The sequence below is a fragment of the Macrobrachium nipponense genome, chromosome 4 (genome assembly GCF_015104395.2).
Source record: "Macrobrachium nipponense isolate FS-2020 chromosome 4, ASM1510439v2, whole genome shotgun sequence".
Taxonomy (NCBI): domain Eukaryota; kingdom Metazoa; phylum Arthropoda; class Malacostraca; order Decapoda; family Palaemonidae; genus Macrobrachium; species Macrobrachium nipponense.
In genome coordinates, this window is record NC_061100.1 from 46,588,672 (window position 1) to 46,615,653 (window position 26,982).

Below are 26,982 nucleotides of genomic sequence, written 5' to 3' on the forward strand. Positions count from 1 at the left end.
CTCGGTCGTCTTACACTCCTTCCTGCTTGGAAGCCTTGCTGGGAGCTATGCAGGATCCCAAATCATCATTTCAACTTCCCTTGAAGTCTTGCGTAAGGTTAACGCCTCTGTTTCAGATCGGGACGGTTCACTTCGCTCTGCCAAGATACTACCTCTGCCTCTCATGAGGCATAGGAAATACTATGCTACAAACTCTGCCTTTGTGATGTCACATCATCTTAACCCGGATGTCATTTGTCTGAAGCCAGGATTGACTTTGGAGCAGGTGAGGTCGGTGGCTCCATCCTTGTCTCCACAGGATGCCTCAGCGTTGGAATGTACAGCAGCCTCCATGTTGCAGACAGTTTCTTGGCTGGATTTCTGGTCTATGGTCATTGCCAAGATAGCTTCTGACAGGTCCCCAGAAGAGTTGGTGAGTGCGTCCTCTTTTGCCAGTTTGTTGTAGTCCGGAGGCAAGGCGTTTTTGTATCTGGCTCCCCTCAGTGTTAATTTATGGGCTAACCTTCTCCTGATTAGAAGAGACGCAGCTTTATCCAGGATGGAAAGATCAGTTGACTCTGAGTCCTTGCTGGCATTAAGGAATGGGGATCCGTTGGAGTCTCAATTTCTGTTCCCTCAGACTGAGCAGGAGGATGCGATAGACCGGCGCTGGGCTGACACCAAGAACAGATTAGTGCACCAGGCTGTGTCTAGGTTGGAGTTTCATCCTCGGAGACGTCTGGCTCCTCCTCCTCCCCCTGCCCAGTAGTACTCACAAAGATTGTTGCCTGGTAGGCTGTCGAGGAGTTTGGTTTCAGCAGGGCCTCCCCGTTCGTCCCAGCCTAGGTCAGAGGACCAATGTCCCTTTGCTCCCGCCCTGTCAGTAGGTTAGGTGCCTCTCCCTCTCCTGTGGCAGGGGGAGGGGTAGCAGGTGAGTTGCCTGGTGGGCCATTGGGCCAAGGGGCAGAGTTATGGGGCAGAGAAGTGGGTGGTAGATGTCCTTCAGGTGTGGTACCTACTGCGATTTGACTTCTCTCCTCCTCTCTCGGACAAGCTGCAGCTCAGGAAGGTGTATCCTCCAGATTCTCTAAAGTTCTTGGCTCTTTAGGAGGAAGTGCAGAAGATGCTGGACAAGGATGCGATAGAGGAAGTGGTGCGTCCTTCTCCGGGGTTTTACAGTCACATCATCTTGGTGCCCAAGAGGTCGGGAGGTTAGAGACCTGTGATCGACTTATCCACCTTGAATCACTTCATCAGGAAGACACGGTTCAAGATGGAGACCCCGCATTGAGTGTTGGCAGCTGTGAGGGAAGGCGACTTCATGCTGTCGATAGACTTGAGGAACCCATACTTCCAGATCCCGATTCATTCGACGTCCAGGAAGTTCCTTCGCTTCTCTCTCGGAGACATGGTCTTCGAGTTCAAAGTCCAGTGCTTTGGGCTGACCACAGCCCCCCCAAGTGTTCACAAGGGTCTTCTCTCCCATATCAAGTTAGGCCCATGCTCAGGCGATCCATTTGCTGAGGTACCTCGACGATCGGTTAGTCTTGGCAGGTTCCAGGGAAAAGCTGCTGCAGGACAGAGATAATCTGCTTTGGTTCTGTCTAGAACTGGGCACTGTGGTCAACCAGGAAATGTCAAACCTCGTACCCACTCAAAGGATTCTCTACCTGTGCATGGTCATCGATACGGAGGTTGCAAGAGTTTTCCTGTTGGATCAGAGATTGGAGAAGTTGCGAGTGGTGGTGGGTCTTCCTGTCAGAACCACATCAATCAGCTCATCTGTGGCAGGTTCTTCTGGTAGTTTTGTCTTCCTTGGAGAAACTGGTCCCTCATGGGCATCTTCATCTTCAGTATCTACAATGGAGACTGGGGGAATTCTGGTCTCCGGCAGGGGACTCACCCCTGTTAAAGGTTTCTCTGTCTCTGGAAGTGAGAGAAGACTTTCGTTGGTGGTTGGACGACTGAAATCTGTTGAAGGGTGTCCTGCGTTCTCTCCCACCGGACTTCCTTCTGTTTTCAGATGCCTCCCTCGCAGGTTGGGGGGCTCATTTAGGTGGCCTCATTGCCTCAGGCGTTTGGAGTTTGGAGGACAAACAGCAGCGTATCAACATCTTGGAGTTGAAGGCAGCCTTCCTGGGTCTGAAGGAGTTTTGGGAGAAGGTAGAGGGTCATTTTGTTTTTCTCATGTAGGACAACACCACGTTGGTCGCCTGTGTGAACAAGCAGGGAGGCCTGCTTTCTCGTCAACTTCACGCCCTGACTGTCGAGGTTCACCAGTGGGCGGTCAGCAATCTGGTAGAGGTCTCAGCCAGGTATATCCCATCAAGTAGTAGCAGACAAGCTCTTCCAGGTTTGGGGGAGACCCGTGCTGGACCTTTTTTGTGACTTGGTTCAACAGGAAACTAGAGATATTCTGTTCAGTGGTTCCAGATCCTTTAGCGTTAGCGGAGGATGCATTCCAACATCCCTGGGACAACCTGGAGGTGTATTCCTTCCCTCCGTTTTGTTTGATCCATCAAGTTCTGAACAGGCTGATGAGTTCGCAGGGTCTCGGGATGACTTTGGTAGCCCCTCTGTGGCCTCAGGCGGAATGGTTTCCAGATCTGCTGTCGTTGTTGTCAGAGGTTCCGAGGGAAATTCCCACTTGGCAAAATCTCCTGTGTCAGCCACATGCAGAAAGGTTCCTCCAGTCAGTAGAATCCTTGTTTCATCACGGTTGGAGGCTATCAAGTATCTCCTCTGAGCGAGAGGCTTTTCTCACAGAACAGCAATTCATATGTCCAGCAGTCTCAGAAATTCGACCTCTGCGGTTTACCAAGGCAAATGGGCAATGTACTGTGATTGGTGTTGTAAATGGTGTTTTTCTCCACTCGCAACCTCTATTCAGCGAATAGCAGACTTTTTAACCTTCCTCAGAGACGAGAAACTTTTGTCTGTTTCTGCCAGTAGAGGCTACAGGGCGACCCTGATTTTAGTGTTATGCCTAAGAGGCATCGACATCTCCTTGTCCTGGGAACTTTCCTTGCTAGTTAAGGGGTTTGAGCAATTGAGTTCTCCTTGGGAGCTCAAGCCTTCGACGTGGGATGTTTCCCTGGTTCTCAAGAGCTTCACTAAGGGTCCATATGAGCCTTTGCATCACTCATCTGACAGCAACTTGACACTCAGGACGGTTTTCCTCCTGGCCTTGGCATCTTCAAAGAGGGTAGGAGAGCTCCACGGTCTGAGCTATGATGTGAAGCACACCAGGGGATGGGGGTCAGTGTCCTTCGAATTTGTCCCAGAATTAGTGGCCAAGACCCAAAATCCCTCTGAGCACGATGATAGGTTCACTTCATTTTCCATTCCATCACTGAATGACTTTGTGGGTGTTGATGCTTAAGAGCTTTTGTTATGTCCTGTCCGGGCCCTGCATTGCTATCTTAAAAGGACACGGCACCTTAGACCAGGCTGCCGCAGACTTTTTGTTAGCACAGGTTGTACAAAGAAAGAGGTGTCAAAGAGTATGCTCCACTTTTGGGCAAGGAGGAGTTGGGAGTGGTAACAAACCCTGGTGTTTTGGTTCGCTATTGGACAGTCATAGTTTCTCTTTGGTTCCCTATACAATGGTTCTCCCATATATCATTGTATGTCACTCAGTGTCTGAGTGGTTAGATATCAATTTATCTAGCTTCTCAGGGGCTTCAGTCCCTCTCAGGAAGTTATTTCTTCTGGAGCTGGACTGCTTGGTAGGCCCCAGACGGTTTAGGATGTCATGTACCTCCCTCCAAGTATGAGTCTATCCTATTGTTAAGACCAAAGGTTTGTTTGCGTATAAATAGATGACAAATTTTTTAAGATAACATTTTTCATAGCTACAAACCTGAGGTCTTAACATTATACTTCCCACCTCTAGCTGCCCCTCTCCCTGCTAAGACATCCTGAGTTGGGAAAGACTGACGCGGTGGCGTAGATGTGTGGTTCTTGACCACTCTTCACCCGATATACGTTGCCAGATCTCACAAGATTCCTTGCTTACATCTGAAATTTAACTGGATCCAGCTAGGCGCTAGAAATTATCCTATTGTTAAGACCTCAGGTTTGTAGCTATGAAAAATACAAATTGTCTTAGAAAATTTGTCATTTTAAAGGACCTCAGGTTTGTATAGTTAGGAAAATACAGTTTACTTTTAAAATTGTGATTCTGATCTGTTATTATCATAATATGTATAAAAAAAAAAAACCGATCGTCCGACATTTGTAATGTTTAGCTTCAGCTGATGGAAGCTCATTACTACCAAAAGAATTAGGAAAATAATTTTTTAGTTGCTAAAAAAACAAATTTATTAATGGAATTATTAATTTTAGTTTTGTACAGGCGGCCCGCGGTTAACGGCGCAATCACTCAACGGCGAATCGGTTTTACGGCGGTCGTCAAAAATATTCATTAAAAAAATAAGGCATTTTAAAGGTATCTTTACGGCACAAATTTCAGTTAACAGCGCCGCTAGCGCCGTTGTCTAACGAGTTCATACATATGTAGAAATGCCGTTCAGACCATAAAGGTTATGCAAATTATATTAACAAATTTTATGGAGAGTTATTACGTAGGTATTAGGGTAAAATATATGCCTCTGACGCTGTCCTATGCCGAAAATATCGAGTTACATAAGTGCAAAATTTAGCTATGGATGTGTCGATTCATAATTGTTCATGCTTTTGTTTAAAATGTGTGTGAAAAAAATGTATTACGTGAAAGGCATTTTTATTTCTGTACAGAAATATGATACAAAGGCAGCTTTTGAAACTGCCCTTCACGATAGCAAATACGATGTTTTTTCATGTTCTTTCTTGTAAGCCGCCGCCTGCCGCTCTTCCGAAAATATTGATTTAAAAAAAGTGCAAATTAGCGATCGATGTGTCGATTTTATAAATGTTTATGCTTTTATGTTTAAAATGTGTATGAAAATGTATTTACGATAAGGTATTTTTATTTCTGTGCAGAAATATGATAAAAAGGCAGCTTTTGAAACTCCCCTTCAAGTTATCGACTACGATGTGTTTTTCAAGTTCGTTCTTGTATGCCGCGGCGGCATACAAGAACGAACTTGAAAAACACATCGTAGTCGATAACTTGAAGGGGAGTTTCAAAAGCTGCCTTTTATCATATTTCTGCACAGAAATAAAAATACCCTATTCGTAATACATTTTCATACACATTTTAAACATAAAAGCATAAACATTTATGAAATCGACACATCGATCGCTAATTTGCACTTTTTTTGCCGCCGTCTGCCGCTCTTCAAAAAATATCGAGTTAAAGAGAGAGAGAGAGAGAGAGAGAGAGAGAGAGAGAGAGAGAGAGAGAGAGAGAGAGAGAGAGAGAGAAAAGTGTGCAAATTTAGCGATCGATGTTTCGATTTTTCAAATGTTTATGCTTTTATGTTTAAAATGTGTATGAAAATATATTGCGTAAAGGTATTTTCATTTCTGTACAGAAATAAGATACAAATTAAGGCAGCCTTTGTAACTACGCTCCACGTTGTCAGGTGATGGTTTTTCATGTTCGTTCTTGTCCGCCAGTTCCGAAAAATGCATTGTGTTATTTTATTAATTATGCATCTTTTCCATAAATCCTTTAAAAAGTTATACATTATTTCACTGTATCCAAGAATATTATATGTATTCTCATATTATTGTATTTTAAAATACTACGGCAAACTTAAGCCCGTATTCCGCGGAGCGGCCAATGTTGTGGTTTGAAATCAGCTGATGAATACGAGTCTGTTTCACCATAACGCAATTCTGAGCGAATGCTCTTGCTTCTAGTTAGCATAAACGAATATCTAGATACTTGACTTATATGAGACAAAGTTATTTTTCCTTATACAGCGTGTTTTAGGTGGAAATATTTATTGAATATGTCTCGTTGTGAATGTGAACTACTATTTTTTCGTTAGCAGATTACGTTGGCGGCATGTTTATTGCGTAAAAAATTATGCGATTCCGTTCGCAATACGTAATCCTTTATATCATCGTAATACGAACTTTACGTTATTTATCTTATATCGGCGTGAAACCAACAGTAAAATGTGTTCTTTCAAGCACAGTAGTTTTGATTAAAATTATTTTATCCCATTTTATCTATGGTTTGTGTGTGATGGCAGACGTTTACTGCAGTTTTATCCTTGTTGCCGATGTACGATAATAGTCATTAGCAGCTTGAACAGTTTTCTCAGCTTCAGTCATAATTAGGTTTAAATTTAACGGTATATTTTCCGATTGATCTTTAATCTATATTGATCTCTGATCTATAGCGAATAAAGTTATTACATTAAGATATCTCAGTTCTATTCTATACATAACGCCATTTATAACAAATACGGTAATGTTGCACTATAGTACGATGATCGAAATACAAGTCAAACATGTTATCCAGTTCGGTTGTACTTAGAAAAAAAAAAGTCGTTTTCTCGTTCGGTTGTTCATGGTTGTACACGTTCACGCAACGAGTATAACGTTAAAACCATACTTTCACCATTCTCTTTTGCTGTTATTGAACTTATGTAACTAGAAGATGGATAAAGTTAGGCCATTGTAATTTGATCTCTCATAAAATCGAACTATCGTAAACTAATGATCGTAACCTGAACACTACAGATACCTGTACACTGTATAAACTTTATTATATCTTTACATACTCTAGACACCCACATGTACTGTACAGTAAATTATATAGTACTATACTGCATGAATATAATTTTACTTAATGCGCGTTGTGGGATTACGGTGCCTCTGACTGGTCTAGAGTTTCGAAAGAAGGTGGTCGGCGGCCGTAGGCTTTAAAATCGCTCAGCGTCGAAAATCGCTTGGCGTCGGCGGCCAGGAACGGAACCCCTGCCGCTAACGAGGGCCGCCTGTACATAATAGTTTATGATACAGTAATGTGAGAGAGAGAGACTGGTGTTTACTACAAAGTCAGCAGAGTTTACAATGACCTTAAGTTGCTTACATATAAAAAAAGAATTTTAAATATTTTAGATGAAACATCAACAGTGATAAAATATTCTCTTGTGTACTGTTATATGTGTGATAATCGTAGACTCAACTAGTACTAAACTTGTAATGAAGTGCAGTTCAGTAAATCAGGAAAAAAAATATGGCATCACACACCTACAGTAAAAACAGTTATGTTGGGTCAGTGGTTTTTTTATATACATATATACAGTGGTACCTTGACCTACAAGTGAATTGATATTAAAAGTTTTCCAAGGTACGAGTTGTCACTCGGTCAATTTTTTGCTTTTTTATTGAGGTATGAGCTCGAGATGCCGCTGCCATGTAGATGGTGTAGTGACGAAAATTAAGATAAGCAAAGAAGAAAAAGTAAATATGCATCTTTTCCTTGAATCTTTGAAAAAGTTATGCATTACTTCACTGTATCCAATAATATAGTATATATTCTCATATTATTGTATTATAAAATACTAACATGGCAGTCAATGTTTTGGTTTGGAAATCAGTTGAAGGCAAATACGAGTATATTTTGCCATATTTAACTCAATTCTGAGTGAATTTTCTTGCTTCTAGTTAGCATAAACAAATATCTAGATACTTGACTTATGTGAGACAAGGTTGTTTTTCATTATACGTACATGTTTTTTTAAGTCAAAATATGACTTGAATGCATCTTGTTGTGATTGTGAACTAAATTATTTTTTTTGTGAATAGATTGTGTTGGCAGCATGTTTATTGAGTAAAACAATTACGTGAATCCGTTTGCTATTTTCACTTTCTTTCATCATAATATGAGCTTTATGTTATTTATCTTTTATCAGCGTGAAAACAACATTAAAATGTGTTCTTTCAAACCCAGTAGTTTTGATTATAGAATTATTTTCTCTCAATTTTATCTAGGGTTGCGTTTGATGGCATAATTTTATGGGAGTTTTATTTTTGTTGCCAATGCACGATAATAGTTATTAGCAGCTAGAACAGTTTTCTCAGCTTCGGCTACAACTTGGTTTAATCTGTAATGAATAAAGTTAATACATAAAAATATCTTGGTCCTAGTCTACATAAGGTCATTTATAACTACGGTAATTGTTTACTGTCTTATGATGGTTGAAATAAAAGGCAAACAGATGTTGTTGTTATCCAATTCGGTTGTACTTAGCAAAAAAAGTTGTTTCTCGTTAGGGTGTTCATGGCTGTACACATTTACACAAGGAGTATAACATTAAAACAATACTTTTATCATTCTCCTTTGCTGGTTTTGAACTTATTTAACTAGAGATGGGGTAAAGTTAGGCTATTGCAATCTAGTCTCTCTCTCTCCCGTAGGCTATCGTAAAATCGGTTTATTGTAAGGGGAATTATCGTAACTTGAACACTCCCTGTACACTGTATAAGCCTTATTATATCTGTACATACTCTTTCTGTTATATTTGTATACAATATTTGTTATTTAGAAATGTATTTTCCTTATTTGATAACATGAAACATCAAAATATGGGGTGGCACTTTGAGGGTTGGAACGGATTAAGTATTTTCAATGGAGAAAATTGATTTGTTGTGTGAGCAGATTGACCTACGAGCTCGGCCACGTAACGAATTAAACTCGTAGGTCAAGGTACCACTGTATTATGATAATAATAGATCAAAATAGTTTATTCTGTAAGTGAAATTAAGTTTATTGAAATTTTTCTGTTTTTTTTCTTGAGAGAGAGAGAGAGAGCTTGGGTGTTTGTGTATATTGGTAACCTATTTAGTGTGATTTTATGGGATTGTAATATAGCATTTTATTGATATTTTGTGGTTTACATTAATATTAGTAGTTGAAAATTGGTAGATAATTTATTTATCATAAGAAATGTACAAGTATGTAGTCATGAAATACAATGAAAATACAGTAATTAGTTCAAAATACAGTAATTAGTTAATATTAATGTGTAGGAAAATTTACGAATTGGTTAATTTTCCTCAATATATTTGGAGATAAGCTTCACAGACAAATCAGCGATTGCTGATATGTGATATAGTGGGGACCCACTCTATATTTATATTAATAATATAAATATAGAGGGTGTGATGATAACTGAAAATCAGTGATAACCGAAAGTCTGCAATTTTCAGTTGTCAATAAGCGCCTTGATTTTCAGTTATCAATGCCTCTTATTAGGTACATATTGATGCCGGTAGGTGAAAATCTGCGCTGAAAATCAACAATTTTTGTCACTAGACAAGCCCTTAAAACCGGATTACCAATAACTGGGAACTGCCTGTATGTTCTTGCTGCTGTAGTGATGTTTAATTATGCTCCTGACCCCACAGTTCTGAAATATGAAACATTCCAAAAACCGAAACACATCTGGCTGCAAGGATTTCAGATAAAGGATTGTGTACCTGTACTTCAAAGTTATGAAGTGAAAAAAATTTATAATGCTAATGGTTGCCTTTACTACAATTGAGTATGCTGTTTTGAAGAAATTTGAGTAGTCATTAAATGTATTCATGGAAGTTATTTGTATTTGTAAGTGCTCCATTAAAGAATCCTATCTAATTGGGAAATGAGGCTGTATGCTAATTTGATATGTGAATGTTTTGCATGTGATGTTACTTTAATCCTGTGATAATTTTATGTATCTTCCTGTATACCTTACTTGATAAAATGTGTGCATTAAGGTGCAGTATGTTGAGTTGTAGAGCTGTATCACCTGATACCTCATTTTCTTTTGTTCTCAGTGGACCGTAAGCCGCAGCTTTCATATATAATTATACCAGTGTCATGCAGCCTTGTGGTAATAATTATCATTGTTTTTGGCATCGCCTTCTTCATTCAGAGTCGACAAAGGTAACCATTATTCTTTGTATTATGTTTTTATTTAATGTTATTCCTAATATGGATGTTCATTTTTAAAATCCTTAATTGTTCCGACGCCATATACTTAACTCGAACTACTTAATAGAAGAGACCTGAATGTCAGTCCGGTACCGACCAGAAAAATCCGGTTACCCCTTCCACACCTAGCCTTGTACATGCCCCGAGGGTCAAGGCTAATCGCCCTCGACCTCCAACCCCAATACTTTCCTGGTCACTGACCCATGTACACACGTCAGCTTGTTGTCCATGTACCGGCCCGATTTCCTTTGTGTGTTTCCCATGTGTGTAAGAGTCTTCTCTCCCCCAAGTGTGTGTGTGTGTGTGCGTGTGGGTGTATCTGCATCATGTAGCCCGACGCGCCTCAACGTCGTTGCCCAGGCCCTTCGAAGGAAAAGTCGAGTGGAGCTTTCTTGTTGTCGACAAAGATCGACCCCCCACTCCTTGTGTAACTCGTGCCATGGCAGCCCCTGCTCCTTGGAGTCATGTGTCCAGAGTGTCTCCTGGCCTCCCTTCCAATGGACCCTAACTTTGAGCAAGAGGAAGAAGAAGGAGGCCAGGTCGCCGTCAAAGAAGTCTTGATCGGGGGAGCCCTCAGCGTTGAGGCTGGTCTCGTTGCCAGTGTCGCTACCTAAGTCTTCTCCTGTTCCCTCCCAGCGAGGGGACCTAGGAGAGTTCATTGCTGGGCTTCTGCCCATTGCAAAGCCCGAAGATTCTGTATCTTCCGTACTGGTGGTTCCTCCTGGGGATGATGGCTTCCTGAGAGAGGTGTGGTCCTGCTTCAACCTGTAGGGTGTTCCGTCGGCCGAGTTGTTTGAGTCGGCTCTCCGCTTTGTGTGCGGGGCTCTCCCTGCTCTGGGTAGCGAGTCGCACTCTGCTCCGGTGAGCGCAGTTCACCCTGCTCCGTGACCCACAGCTCACCCCACTCCGGTGCGCGTGGCCAAGGAGCAGATGGCTCCCTCTGCCGTGGCCGGGGTGGCCATGGGGTTGTCGTCCACTTCGTCCGTGCTCCCCTTCTCCCACCCCGAGGGGTTGCCCTGCCACAGGAAGCAGCGAGAGCCGATGGGGTCGTCAGAATTGTTGTCCCGGTCCTGGTCTGGTACTCCAAGGACCCTCTTCTGGTCTCCCCTCCAGGAGGATGATTGTCAAGTCTGGAAGATGCCCCCGCTCGCTCTTCCCCGGGGAATTGGATCAGACAGCTGGGACTCTTCCCCAGGGGGATTGGACCAGACAGCTGGGACTCTTCCCCAGGGTGAAGCTCCCCTGACAGACATTGCTCCAGGCTGCACAGGTCATCGGGGCTGCTCTCCCCGGTCCTAGGGTAAGAAGAGCAAGAGGAGGCCTCCCTCTTCTGAAGATCGCTCCTCCTTGGATAGGTCCTACCGTAGGAGGAGGAGAAGAGCGGAGCGGAGGCACAGCAATGGTAGGAGTAGAGGGTGTTCTTCCTCCCCCTCCTGAAGCCACTACTCCCGTTCTCCACTTTGTAGCTGTGACCATGGGTTGGAGTACGAGCGGCTCCCACCGTCCGGTCGTCGCCACTTCCTGTTTGGTCGTTCGCAGTGGAGAGACCCCGATCTCGTGGCACCCATGATGGCCCCTCGGGCAGGGTGCTCCACTCTTCTGCCGGATGTTGCCCCTGCAGCCTCGGTGGATCCTGCCTTGGTACCGACATGCCCTATGTTGGTCGGCCATGCCGGACAGGCTCCCTTCTTTGTCGTTCATCCATCTCCTTCCACCCAGAGGAGGAGGAGGAGTCGCTCGGTCTCACTGGCCGGGGGCAGTGAGCAAGCCCGGACCAGTGGGTGTCCCATGATGGCTCCGCCTCTTCGGTCTGAGCCCTCTGGGATTAGGGGAGCTCCCCTCGCCTCCTGATGTCCCCGGTGAGAGTCGTCCCAAGTCGTCGGATGTTTCCCCCTCGCCCACGCAGGCCCCCTCCACCCATCTGGAAGATGATGAGGACGAGGTGTTTGTCCAGGATGGCCTCCAGAGCGCCCTTGAAGGACAGGGTGCCATAGACGAGGGATCTACCTTTAGGCGAGTTCTTGCCCTGATTAGGGCCAAGAACTGGCGGACTCCGCCCCTGGACGCCAAGAGGTCCATGGCCGTTGACTTCCTCCTGGACGGTCCTAAGGAGTCTAAGCACCCCCTGTGCCTCCTACCAGTGGGCAACACGTCCAAGGCGCTAGCCCACGTGCACCAATTGGTGGCAGGTTTTAGGAACTCCTTGAGGTCCCACGGGTCTCTGAAGTTCTGTCTGGCAGCCAAGGCCAGGCAGAGAAGAGACTATACTCCGGAGAGCTTCGCCACGGCCCCCAATTCGGTGGAAAGGGCCCTTACATCCCTGGCCCCTGGTCTGTCGGAGAAGAAGCTTCTGGTGGGTCCGGTGACCTTCTCCCAACCGGAGACCATGGCGATGGAGACCACAACTTGGGCTACGGTCCATGTGGCCTCCTGGCTCGACCTTTGGTCCAGGGCGGTGGCCAGGTTTGCCATCGAACATGACCGGAAGGACGAGGTCGAACTGGCTCAGTTCAAGGAACTGGTCCTATCTTTGGGGGAGGTTGATTAGCTTCCTCAATACAACACCCAGTCCATTACCCAGTGGATCAACTGGGTGCTTCGGAGGAGGGACGCTGTCCTGGCTAGGTTGCCCAGGAGCCTCCCCGACTGAGAGGCCAAGGCCCTGAAGAACTCTCCGCTGATGGGAGAATCTCTCTTCCAAAGACCAAGTCATGGAAGAGTCCTTAGAATGGTGGAGGAAGGCAAGCAAGGACTCCATCATTTATAGGGCTTCCACCTTCAGGAACCCTACCCAGAGAAGGTCTCAGGAAGTTCCCCGGCAGAGGCCCCAGATCAGGCACGGAGGTCAGCCCTCTTCCTCCAGCCTGGAACCGATTTCCATAGGGTGGGGGGTCAGGGGACTCATCCCTCCTCCAGGGACCTTGGCTTCCTTCAGACCCAGCCCTTCCGCCTCCCGTAGAGCCCAGAACGGCCGCTTCCCCAGGAGGAAGTAGGATGGGAGGTCCGCTTTCCTCTCTCCCACCACGGGTGGGGGTTTGCCTCTCATATCATTGGCAGAACTAGGAGGCTCTCGGAGCCGACACTTGAACAGTGCAGGTGCTCAAGGATGGCTACCGAATCCCATTCCTAGACGGCAAGCGCGTGCGCGTGACACACACACACACCACAACACACACACACACACACACACCACACACACACACACACACACACACAAACACACGGAGGTTCCAGGTGCATGGTCCTTCCAACTCCGGACCGACCCCCGCCAGGGGGAGGCGTTACATTCAGAGATTCGGTCCTTGCTGGAGAAGGGAACTCTTCAACAAGTAGAGGACACATCCCCGTGTTCTCCAGCCGCCTCTTCCTGGTGGAGAAGTCCTTGGGGGTTGGGGGGGGTGGATGGAGGCCGGTCATAGGTCTGTCGGTCTTGAACGGGTTCGTCTGGAAGACTCCCTTCAAGATGGAGACCCCAAGAATGGTCCTGGCGGCCCTGAGGGAAGAGAACTTCATGTTGTCCCTGGACCTAAAGGACGCATACTTCCAGATCCTAGTGCACCCGTCCAGCAGGAAGTACTTGCGCATCAGGTGGGAGGGCAAGTCCTACCAGTTCAGGACCCTCTGCTTTGGTCTGTCCACTGCACCTCAAGTGTTTACCAGGGTGTTCTCCCTGGTGTCCTCCTGGGCTCACAAGAGGGGATCCATCTCGTAAGGTACCTGGATGACTGGTTGTTGCTTTCCTCCTCAAGGGAGGCCTTAGAGAAGCAGAGGGACAAATTTCTGACCTTCTGCAAGGAGCTAGGCATAGCCCTGAACTGGGAGAAATCCCAGCTGGTGCCCACCACCAGGATGGTGTATCTGGGAATGGACCTGGACACGAGGGCAGCCAGGGCTTTCCCCTCGGAGGACAGGCTGGCCAACTTACAGAGGATAGCTCTCCCCTGCTTGCAGGACTCCCCCCTCCCAACAAGAGAGTGGCAGAGACTCCTGGGCCATCTGGCTTCCTTGGAGAAGCTGGTCCCCCAAGGCAGGCTGAAGCTGAGGCCAGTCCAGTAGAACCTAAAGGAAGGCTGGTCCCTGAAGGAGGATCTGCTCCAGAAACTCAAACTCCCCTCGCAGGACACCAGGGAGGCCCTCAGGTGGTGGTTGCACCAGTCAAACACCTGCCGGGGGTTTCCCCTCTCAGACCTACCTCTGGAGATGCTCCTGTTCACTGACGCATCGAAGTAGGGTGGGGTGCCCACACTTCAGTCTGAAACAAGGGAAGGGGTCTGGTTGGAGCAGGAGAGGCTTCTCCACATCAACTGTCTGGAGTTGCTGGTGATCCAGAGAGCCTTGCGGGAGTTTGAGCACAGGATCAGGAACTGGGCAGTAGCATTAATGTGCGCCAATGCCACGGTGGTAGCCTACGTCAGGAAACAGGGCAGACTGAAGTCCTGTTGCCTGTGTGACCTCATGGAATCAATCCTGGAGTGGGCCGCAAGTATAAGAACGTCCCTGACAGCAAGGTTCATTCCAGGTAAGAGGAACGTAATCGCAGACGGGCTAAGCAGATAGGGTCGGAATGGTCCCTGCACCATGTGGCGGCGGCAGAGCTGATCGGGATGTGGAGATCCCCCTCCCTGGACCTGTTTGCCACAAGGGTAAATGCGAAGCTCCTGTTGTTCTGCTCCCCAGTGCCCGACCCAGCAGCAGTCTGGGAAGACGCCCTCCAGCACTCATGGGACGAGCTGGATGTGTACGTGTTCCCTCCCTTTTGGGGGTAATAAGGCAAGTGCTGAACCAACTGAAAAGATCAAGAGGGCCTCAAATGATGTTGGTCGCCCCCATGTGGCCAGACAGAGAGTGGTTCTCGGATCTCCAGGCCTTAGCAGTGCGAAATCCTTGGAGGTTGGCCCTCAGGCTGGACCTTCTAAAGCAACCCCACTTCGAGAGGTTCCAGGAAGGTCTCCAGGCTCTATCCCTTCTTGGGCGGAGACTATCAAGCGGTTGTTGAGCAAAGCAGGCTACTCTCAGAGACTGGCCTCACAGATGTCGGAGTACCTAAGGAAGTTTTCCATGGCCGTTTACCAGACTAAATGGGCCACGCTACGCTCAGGGTCTGGTGCAGAGAGAAGGGTCTCAAGACCCTGCAGGCCAAGATGCCCCACATTGCAGAATTCTTGGTATACATGAGATTGGACGAAGGCCTTTCGGTAGCAGCTGTGAAGGGAGTCAGGGCAGCTCTAGGTCAGGTCATCCTCCTGAAAGGGCTGGATTTGGAGAAATCCAGGCAGCTTTCGATGCTTATTAGGAGCTTCGAGCAGTCTTGGCCCCCCAGCTCCTTGAAGGCCCCACTGTGGGACGTCGCAAGGTGCTGGATGCCCTGAGGAAGCCCCCTTTCGAGCCCCTCAAGGGCATCTTGGACAAGGAGCTAACGCTGAAGATGGTCTTACTGCTTACCTTGGCTTCCACCAAGAGAGTGGGGGAGCTTCATGGCCTGTCCTACAAGGTTTTGCACTCAAAAGGGTGGAAGGAGCTCTTCTTTTGTTATGTGCCCTCCTTTGGGGCCAAGACCCAGAACCCCTCGGTTGTGGACGACAGGTTCTTGGAGTTCCCCATTCCCTCCATCGCCAAGTCAGACGATCCTATGGACTTACTCTCATGTCCGGTCCAGGCAGTGAGGAAGTACCTAAGTAGGACCGCCCGGTTCAGGCCAGCGATTAGGAACCTGTTCGTTTCTACCGGCTGGGAGAAGAAGGTGGTTGCTAAGAACACTGTCTCCTTCTGGTTGAGAGAAACGCTCAGGAGAGCCTACGAGGGGACGGGCGTTCCTCTTCCGAAAAAGGCCAAGACCCACGACATCAGGGGCATTGGGGCCTGCCTCTCTAACCTTCTCGAAGAACCTTGCAGTCAACTAGATCCTAAGGGCAGGGGTGAGGAACAGACAGTCCACCTTCACGGCCCACTACCTGGAGGACTGCACCCAAAAATCTCTCAATTCTTTTGAAATTGGTCCGGTGGTGGCGGGTCAGCAGCAGATCTAGGCCACCACTGGGCAAAGGACTCTAAGACTATGAGTGATAGTGTGAATGAGTGTTCCTCCCTTATCCTAGTCCCCCCATCCCCCTCCTTATTCTCTCCCTGGGCCTCAGGAAGAGTCGTGGATCACTGCAAACCTGAAGGTAAGCCAGTGGATGTATGTGGTGTTAGGATTACAAACCATTGCCTTGTAGTAGCCACTAGTGTGGGTTACCCTTCCTCCTCAGCCAGCTCCGTCAGCGGACACCTTACAGTCCCTCGCCTTCCGCGAGAGGGACTGGGTCCCCCTTGGGGCATGTTCCTGACCTACCTCTGGGACTGTCAAAGTCATCCTAAAATGCACTTTTTTGATAAAACTTAAAAAACCTATATAAACATTTTTAGTGGGTTTTTCTTGAGTTTTAACTACCAAAATAGGAGGTTTTAAGCATTTTTATAGGGGTTTCAACTATTCGCGGGTTCTAACTATTCACAGGTTCTAACTATTCATGGAGGTGTCTGGTACGCATCCCCCATGAATACGGGGGGATCACTGTAATTTGTATTTATCCTAGCAATACTTACCTCGAAATACTTAGGTTTCAGGTCCTCCCCACCATCCCTGCATACCTTAGGGCAGGAACCAAGTGGAGTGGAAAGCACTGAGGTCGGAGGTTGAGGGCACGTAGTCTTGACCCTCAGGGCATGTACCTGGCTATAGTATTTCCAAAATGACCAATGCTCTCTGGCAGGGCTGTTTGGGTCCTTCCACGTTAGTTTAATCTTCATATACCTGCCAAATTTATAACAACAATAGAGATAAAACCATTTTTCCCATTACAGATATCAAATATCTTTTCCGTCACGCAGAATTCCAAGTCAATTACATAGGTTCACGAGTGATAGTTTTTTATGCAATAACAAGAAATGTAGTCAGATTTGCTATCAACATGGCATCTCATTTTGGTGCTGTTGTCACTATTTCAAACAGCTCCAAGCGTTTAAATTCACTTTCAGTGGTCACTGTACATGTCTGGAGGCAGTTCCCCTTTCTACAAATATCTTGATTTCTTAATATCGTAGGTATAGAATAAATTAGTGAACAAGGAAATATGAAATAAAGCATAAAAGAGTAAGTTTGAAGAGTGAGAAAATAAACTATCGTATACAGACAGATTGCTCTCTCTCTCTCTCTCTCTCTCTCTCTCTCTCTCTCTCTCTCTCTCTCTCTCTCTCTCTCTCTCTCTCTCTCTCTCTCTCTCTTTCTGACAAAATAATGGATATCAAGCAGGCTGAATATGCTTGAATACGATATGGCAACAAAGTTTTGGCCGGACTGAAGTGTGGAGTGATTTTGACACCGACTTACAAGTCCTTCCCAGTCATCTCACAGCCATGGATAGGCATCAACTTCACAGCCGAGAAAAGGCAATGGTATGCAAAATAAATAGGTATTTTCTAAAGGAAAAGGTGAATGGAGGGCCTATGTTATCCCATAAAAAAGCTCTTGCTCGGACAGCTGTAAGATATAGAAGAGAGAGAGATCGAGAGCAGGGCCAAATAGGGAGGAGATTAAAGTATAGTAGTGCCTCAGTTATGAAATTAATCCATTCCAAAGCGGCCTTCGAAACCTGATTTTTTTGTATCTAGAACTACGTTTTACATGTAAATTGCCTAATTCTTTCCAAACCCTACAAAAACACCACAGTAAATTTTATAATAAAGGTAAATTGACCAATAAACAATGAAATACTACAACAATTTGGACCATTCAGTACCTAACCTGACTGTGACTGACCTGTAAATAAAGTGCATTAGTGTACAGGGTACAAGAAATACTGTATGTACATGTGTACATGTACATACGTATGTAGTAAAATGTGGAACCTTAACTTTCGAGTGAGGCGATGTCCAAAAGTGGCGACAGAGGAGGACAAATGGCAGAAAACATGAACACTTAACTTTGCAAAGCACATTAAAAAATGGCAGAAAACATGATGAACACTAAACTTTACGAAACACATTAACCCTTAAACGCCGAAAGGGTATAATAAAAATCGTCTCCCGTATGCCGAGGGGGCTCTCGGTGTGAGCGCCGAAGAGGAAAAAATATTTTTTTCAAAAAATCACAGCGTGCTTAGTTTTCAAGATTAAGAGTTCGTTTTTGGCTCCTTTTTTTGTCATTGCCTGAAGTTTATTATGCAACCATCAAAAATGAAAAAAATATCATTATCGTATATAAATAATGCGATATATGATAGCGCGAAAACAAAATTTCATATATACATAATTGTATTCAAATCGTGCTGTGAGCAAAAAGGTTAAAGCTAACGTATTAATTTTTTTTATGTATTGTACACTAAATTGCGATCATTTTGGTATATAACACATTGTAAAATGATCAAAGCAACACAGAGAAAAAATTATCACAAAATGATGCATGAATTCGTAACGAGCAGACAATTTTTTTTTTCAAAAATTCACCATAAATCTAAATATTGTTCTAGAGACTTCCAATTTGTTTCAAAATGAAGATAAATGATTTAATATTACTATACTGTAAGAGTTTTAGCTTACAATTGCAATTTTCGACCATTTCGGACGAGTTAAAGTTGACCGAATGTCAAATTTTTTGTATATTTTTTTTAATATGCAAATATTTCAAAAATGAGAAAAGCTACTACTTTCAATTAGTTTTGTTGTATTCTACATGAAATTGCACACATTTTCATATATAAAACTCTATGAAATGGCTAATATGACACGGAGCAAATATTCCGAGAAATCGACGTGTGCATTTCGGAGATTTGCGGCGGAGAATCCACGCGCGGAGGGAAGCAAAGTTTTTTTTTTTTAATTCACCATAAATCTAAATATTGTGCTAGAGACTTCAAATTTGTTTCAAAATGAAGATAAATGACTGAATATTACTAGACTGTAAGAGTTTTAGCTTAGAATTGCGTTTTTCTACCATTTCGGTAGAGTCAAAGTTGACCAAATGTGTTTTTTTTTCTATTTATCGTGATTTATATGCAAATATTTCAAAAATGAGAAAAGCTACAACCTTCAATTATTTTTAGTTGTATTCTACATGAAATTGCGCACATTTTCATATACAAAACTTTATGTAACGGCTAATTTAAAATGGTGCAAACATTACGACAATCGCACATATGATTTTTTCAGAAGAGTTACCGTGTGGACGTAAGGAAAATGTTTTTTTTTTTTTTCATAAATTCACCATAAATCGAAATATTGTGCTAGAGACTTCTAATTTGTTGCAAAATTAAGGTAAAGGATTGAATATTACTAGAATATAAGAGTTTTAGCTTACAATTGCGTTTTTCGACCATTTTGGTAGAGTCAAAGTTGACCGAAGGTTGATTTTGGCACTTATCGTTATTTATATGAAAATATTTCAAAACTGATAAAAGCTACAACCATGGATTGTTTTTAGTTGTGTTGTGCATGAAATTGCGCACATTTCCATATATAAAACTTTATGTAACGGCTAATTTAAAATGGTGCAAACATTACGACAATCGCACTTATGATTTTTTCAGAAGTTACCGCGCGGATGTAAGGAAATTTTTTTTTTCATAAATTCACCATAAATCGAAATATTGTGCTAGAGACTTCTAATTTGTTGCAAAATGAAGGTAAATGATTGAATATTACTAGAAAATAAGAGTTTTAGCTTACAATTGCATTTTTCGACCATTTCAGTACAGTAGGGCCTCGTTAATCACGGGGGATAGGGCCCAGAACCCCCGTGATAAGTAAATACCCGTGTTATCCTGGTACCCCCCCTGAAAATTGCTTTAAACCGCCTACTTTAATGATTAACCCACCCAAGACCACTATTTAAATGTTTATAACTGCCTACTTTAGTTCAAGCACCAAATATTTCTTCAACTATCACCTTAAACTAAATTCAAGACAGTTTCAAAGTTATTCTTTCCTATCTTCAATTTCCCCTGCATCAGATCAGCAAACAAAATTATAATTACCTAACAATTCCTTTCTATTTTCATGATTTGGCTGCTGCACCAAACTAAAAGTACATAGTATATCTATTTCGTGAATGAACATATTTATGATAAAAAAACATGATTTACTGTAATGATTACAGCACCAAACTATAATATTAATGAATAAACAGCAAAATACAGCAATAAAAATCTAGTTTTGTCTTTTGTTTACGTTTAGAATCAGCTGATGGACGTTTATTACCGAAAGAATTATTTTGGAAAACAATTTAGTTGCTAAAAGAAACGAATTTATTAATGGAATTATTATTATTATTAACTTTGTACATAATAGTTTATGATATTATGATACAGTAATTCATATTTCATTGAGAGAGAGAGAGAGAGAGAGAGAGAGAGAGAGAGAGAGAGAGAGAGAGAGAGAGAGAGAGAGAGAGAGAGAGAGCAGCTTGTGACAAGAGTAACTTGAATAGCTTGAGATAGCAGCTTAGGACGAGAATAGCTTGAGAGAGCAGCTTGGGACTAGAGTACTGTTGACTATCTTAGCTCGAGAATAACAATGAAATTTGTTTTTAAATATTTTATGATGATAAGAAATGAAACATGGATAGTGATAAGATATTCTCTTGTATACTGTTATAATATTTGATAATCATTGAGTCAACTATAAATGTTGTATTGAAGCAGAGTTTCGTAAATCACAGAAAGAGTAAAAATATTGCAACACATATTTTTATTCTTTCGGGGACCATCTTGTTCTTTTATTACAATAATAATAGATCAGTATTATAGTTTTTTTTTCTGTAAGTGATGAGAGAGAGAGAGAGAGAGAGAGAGATTTTGCTATTTACATTCATAGTATTTGAAAATTTGTGAATGAGTTTTATTCTAAAAATGCATTTAGTCATGAAAAGAAGAAGAAAACAGTAATTAGCGAATCTTGCTCTATGATAAAATTCGTGATTTCGTTAATTTTCCGGAATATACGTAGCATTTGGGCTTCACAAAAAAGTAAGTAAAGTGATTTATGACAGAGTTTAGAGGATACTTACGTAAAAATACATCGGTACTTTGTAGAACGGTGACGTCACGGTGGTCATATGTATTTTTTTCGTGAATGAATATACATTTATGATAAAAAATAGTTACTGTACTGCTTAGAGTACCATACTGTAATATTAATGTAATCACATCAAAATGAAGTAATCATTGTTCATTGTATACTGTAAACATGTAATGTGTATTTTTGTCTTTTGAAAAATGGATTCCCCAAGGAATTATTCCTTGAAGAGGCTTTTTATTATGAATATATGACAATAATATATAAGGTAAAAATGGTTTTATTATGTTTACGCTTCGTCGCCGATTGCAAACAACATACGATAATCTATGACAATTATCGTTTGTATGACTGCAGTGTTCAGAGAAGTTGATTACGTTAATACCAAAACAATTATGAAGTTCGAATTGAAAATTTATGTTTTCCTAAATGTTATTACTACTGTAATTAAACTACAACTATTAACACTTCTAAAAGGTTAAGAATGACAAAGGTGCTGTGAAGTGTAACTCAATGTTTACATTTCTGCTGGCCGCTCAACTACAAGTTGATGTCAATGACGTGGAATTATTCCATGAATAGGCTATATATTATGAAGATATGCCAATAATATATAAGGTGAGAATGGTTTTATTACCTTTATTGTCAGTTAATATCATAATGTGAATCTGTTCATGCATTTGTTGGTTATCGGAACCGGACGAGGCTTAGCCTACCACCGACAAGCCGCGATGCTGTGACTCATACCAGCGATATATAGACCGAGAAGTGGTCCAAGGAAAAACCCGTGATTAACTGAATCCGTGATTGTTGATCCGCTACTAAGCGAGGCCCCACTGTAGAGTCGAAAGTTGACCGAAGGTTGAAATTTTGGCACTTATCGTTATTTATATGAAATTATTTCAAAACTGATAAAAGCTACAACCATGGGTTGTTTTTAGTTGTATTGTGCATAAAATTTCGCACTTTTTCATATATAATACTCCATGTAACGGCTAATTTAAAATGGTGCAAACATTACGACAATCACACGTATGATTTTTTCAGAAGAGTTTCCGCGCGGACGAAAGGAAAAAGTTTTTTTCATAAATTCACCATAAATCGAAATATTGTGCTAGAGAGTTCCAATTTGTTGCAAAATGAAGGTAAATGATTGAATATACTAAAATATAAGAGTTTTAGCTTACAAATGCAATTTTTGACCATTTCGGTAGAGTCAAAGTTGACCGAAGGTTGAAATTTTGGCACATCGTTATTTATATGAAAATATTTCAAAACTGATAAAAGCTACAATCATGAGTATTTTGTTGTTGTATTCTACATGAAATTGCGCACATTTTCATATATAATACTCCATGTACTAATGGCTAATTTAAAATGGTGTAAAAATTATGTCAAAGTGACGAAATAATTTCTGAGATGTGTCACTGATACTTTTTAGTGCGATAAGAAAGAAATTCGCGCTTGCTCGCCTGCGTAACGATTGTAAACAAAACAACACCTTGATCCGTGAACTAACAGCATCCCCCAAGGCGCATGATTCAAAAGTTTTCGGCTGGTAGGCCTATAAGTATTTTTCCGTGAATTTTTAAAAATCTTTTCTATGTCGACGTAAAATACATCCAATCGGCACCCGACAGACAATTTATCTCGACGTAAAATACATCCAATAGGAGTTTAAGGGTTACAAATGGCAGAAAACATTAACATTTAACAAAGACTTAAAATTAAATTTCCAATTTTTTTTGCCTTTTCTGATTTTTTCATTTGTTTTTCACTTTTTTACTTTACATTTTTTAACATTTCAATTTCTTCATTACTTCCAATTTTCTGTTTTTTCATATAACTTGGACCTTCCTGTTTGCTTACTACTAAAGGGCTCTTTAAAATATAACTATCCAAGGAAGATTGCTTCTGCCTGCTTTTCAAAATGTTCTTGAAACGACTCAGACAAACGTCATCGAACTGCGCAAGCACACGACTTGTGTAAGCCATTTCGGGTGTGTCTTTTCTACAAATGTTTGCACATTATGAAAAGCAGCTAGAACATCCTTAATTTCTGCCGTTATCATAGGGTCCTCTTCCTCCTCGCCGCTGCTAGAGAACTCTTCTTGAACGACATTATGTTGCATGGCCTCCAACTCCTTTAGGTCATCCGTCGTAAGCTCCTCTTGGTGCTCATGGAGAAGGTCATTAATGTTGTCCTCGTTGACGACCAGCCCTATGGACTTGCCGAGTGCAACGATGTCGTCAAGATCAGGTTGCGAAACAGTTTCAGGATCGTCAACTGTTTCTGAATCTGCATCAGCTTTACACACGTTGAATCCCTCAAAGTCTCGGGTGGATACGGCATTAGGCCAGAGTTTCCTCTACGAAGAATTCAAGGTTCGCCTCGAAACCTCCTGCCAAGCTTGATCGATGAGTCAGATGCATATCACGATATCGAAATGCTCCTTCCAAAATTCATGCAAGGTGAGGTTTGAGGTATCAGTGATGTCAAAACATCTCTTGAAAAGATGTTTTGTGTACAGCTTCTTGAAGTTCGATATCACTTGCTGGTCCATGGGCTGGAGGAGAGGGGGTTTGTTAGGCAGAAGATAAATAACTTTGATGAAAGAATACTCCGCTAGGATATCTTCCTCGAGGCCAGTAGGGTGAGCACGGGCATTGTCCAACACCAGCAGACATTTCAGAGGGAGGCACTTCTCTTCCAAGAATTTCTTCACTGTCAAGTCGAAACAGATTTACCTACTCGGTGAACAAGTCTCGTTACCCAGGCTTTCGCATTAGCCCTCCACATCACTGGACGCTTCTCCTTTATCACTTTGTGGGCCTTGAAGGCTCGAGGAGTCTCAAAATGATAGACAAATAGGGGCTTCACCTTGCAATCCCCGTTTGCGTTGGAACAAAGTGCAAGCGTAAGCTTGTCTTTCATAGGCTTATGCCTGGGTAGCTTCTCTTCCTCCATGATGTACGTCTGACGATGCAATTTTTTCCAAAAAAGGCCAGTCTCATCACAGTTGAAGACATGCTGAGAACTGTAGCCTTCCTTGATTGTCATCTCGTCGAACGTCTTAATAAAGGCTTGGGCTGCTTTCATGTCCGATCTGGCAGCCTCCCCATGTCGCACCACCAAATGGATGCCAGTCCGTTTACGAAATTTATCAAACCAACCCCGAGAAGCCTTGAAGTCTGGGGTTGCCTTCGAATGTCCCTTCTCCTCCGTCGTCTTTGGCCTGGGCACTCAGATTACCGAAAATAGCACTGGCCTTCTGGCAGATTGCTGTCTCAGTTATCGTATCGCCAGCGATTTCTTTGTCCGTAATCCATACAAGAAGCAGCCTCTCCATCTCAACATGCATGTGGCTCCTCTTGTTGGAAAAAATAGTCACGCCTTTGGAAGGTGTAGCTGCTTTGATGGCTTCCTTCTGCTTAAGGATGGTGCCTATCGTCGACGGATTTTGGCTGTATTCCTTAGCGATCACACTCAACCGCATGCCAGCCTCATACTTCTCAATTATCTCCATCTTCGTCTCCATAGAAAGCATCCTCTTCTTTCCGTGAACTTCAGCAACATTCTTGGGGCCCATGGCTAATAATGTAAGTAATTAACCCTTAAACGCCGAATGGACGTATTAAACGTCAAATCAAAATGTCTCCCGAATGCCGAATGGACGTACCATACGTCGACTCAAAGAAGTTTTTTTAAAAATTCGCGGAAAAATACTTATAGGCCTACCAGCCGAAAACTTTTAAATCACGCGCCTTGGGGGATGCTGGGAGTTCACGGATCAAGGCATTGTTTTGTTTACAATCGTTACGCAGGCGCGCAAGCGCGAATTTCTTTCTTATTGCACTAAAAAGTATCAGTGACACATCTCAAAAATTATTTAGTCACTTTGACATAATTTTTGCACCATTTTAAATTATCCGTTACATGAAGTATTATATATGAAAATGTGCGCAATTTCATTTAGAATACAACAAAAAAATACTCATGATTGTAGCTTTTATCGGTTTTGAAATATTTCCATATAAATAACGATAAGTGCCAAAATTTCAACCTTCGGTCAACTTTGACTCTACCGAAATGGTCGAAAAACGTAATTGTAAGCTAAAACGCTTATATTGTAGTATTATTCAACTATTTACCTTAATTTTGCAACAAATTGGAAGTCTCTAGCACAATATTTCGATTTATGGTGAATTTATGAAAAAAATAACATTTTCCTTACATCCGCGCGGTAACTTTTCCGAAAAAATCATATGTGCGATTGTGGTAATGTTTGAACCATTTTAAATTAGCTGTTACATAAAGTTTTATATATGAAAATGTGCGCAATTTTATGTAGAATACAACGAAAAATAATTGAAGGTTTTAGCTTTTGTCATTTTCAAAATATTTGCATATAAATCACGATAAATAGAAAAAAACCACGTTCGGTCAACTTTGACTCTACCGAAATGGTCAAAAAACGCAATTGTAAGCTAAAACTCTTATATTTTAGTAATATTCAATCATTTACCTTCATTTTGCAACAAATTGGAAGTCTCTAGCACAATACTTCGATTTATGGTGAATTTATGAAAAAAACTTTCCTTCCCTCCGCGCGCGGATTCTCCTCCATAAATCTCCGAATTGCGTACATCGCATTCTCGGAAAATTTGCTCCATTTCATATTAGGCATTTCATAGAGTTTTATATATGAAAATGTGCGCAATTTCATGTAGAATAAAAGGAAAAATATTTGAAGGTTGTAGCTTTTCTAATTTCCGAAATAATTGCATATAAAAAAATTTATTAAAAAATTTCGACATTTGGTCATTTTTAACTCGTCGGAAATGGTCAAAAACTGCAATTGTAAGCTAAAACTCTTTCAGTATAGTAATATTCCATCATTTAACTTCATCTTGAAACAAATTCGAAGTCTCTATAACAATATTTAGATTTATGGTGAATATTAAAATAATATATTTTTTTACATCCGCGCGTTACGAATTCAAGCATCATTTTGTGATAATATTTTCTCTGTGTTGCTTTTATCGTTTTACAATGTGTTATATACCAAAAAGATCGCAATTTAGTTTACATTACAACGAAAAAAAAGTAACTTGTTACCTTTAACCGTTTTGCGCACAGCGCGATTTGAATACAATTATATATGAAATTTCGTTTTTGCGCTATCATATATCGCATTATTTATATATGATAATGATAATTTTTATCATTTCTGATGGTTGCATACTAAACTTCAGGCAATGACAAGAAAAGGAGCCAAAAATGAACTCTTAATCTTGAAAACTAAGCGCGCTGTGATTTTTTGAAAAAAATTATTTTTTCCGCTTCCGCGCTCTCTCCAAACCGGCCCCGGCATTCGGGAGAGGTTTTGATTTTTACCGCTTCGGCGTTTAAGGGTTAAGTTCACACAACACAACAAAATAACTTAACAATATACAAAGAAAATGAAAACACTAACACAAATTTATGTTAAACGAAATCTATGTGAATGAAAGAATTCCAGGTGTGTACGATAACGCTGCTGCGACGAAATGTACGAGGGACGCCTTTACGTAGGTGCATGATGGGACAGATGCTGACCAATAGAAGAGTAGGACCTTATGGCGGTGACTAGCATCAGGAACCAATGGGAGAGCGGGAGGATGGTGGCGAGTCTACTAAGTCGGCGGCGTGCGAGTTTTAAAATTGTTATCGGTGGTCCAGGCGAATCTCGGGACTTTACAGCAACAACCTTTCGTATCTTGAACAATTTTCGTATGTAGAGCAAAAAAATCTTCGTATTTGCTTTCATATCTTGAGTTTTTCATAAGTTGAGCCTTTTGTATGTTGAGGTACCACTGTATATAATAAATATAAATCCAAATTCCGAAAACTCGTAATATCTGAGAAAATATCATCATGGAAAAATTTTGTATTAAGCTTGTCAACAAATACTCCATGAAAGATATTTGGCAAAAAATAAGGAAAATAACAGAAAATACGTAAGACACCCAACAAGTGCAATAAACCAAAATGGGAAACTATATCATGACCCATATGAAATCTCAAATATAAT

General features: G+C 42.3%; 1 protein-coding gene across 2 annotated transcripts in view; it reads left to right on the forward strand.

Moving 5' to 3' along the window:
* The window catches only part of LOC135210906 (uncharacterized), a 198,912-nt gene that overhangs the window by 113,604 nt on the left and 58,326 nt on the right, over positions 1 to 26,982 (forward strand). For both annotated transcript variants that reach the window (XM_064243853.1, XM_064243851.1), the window contains exon 7: positions 9,703 to 9,811. In XM_064243853.1, the coding sequence (XP_064099923.1) occupies positions 9,703 to 9,811 (109 nt within the window). The remainder of the gene's footprint in view (positions 1 to 9,702; positions 9,812 to 26,982) is intronic.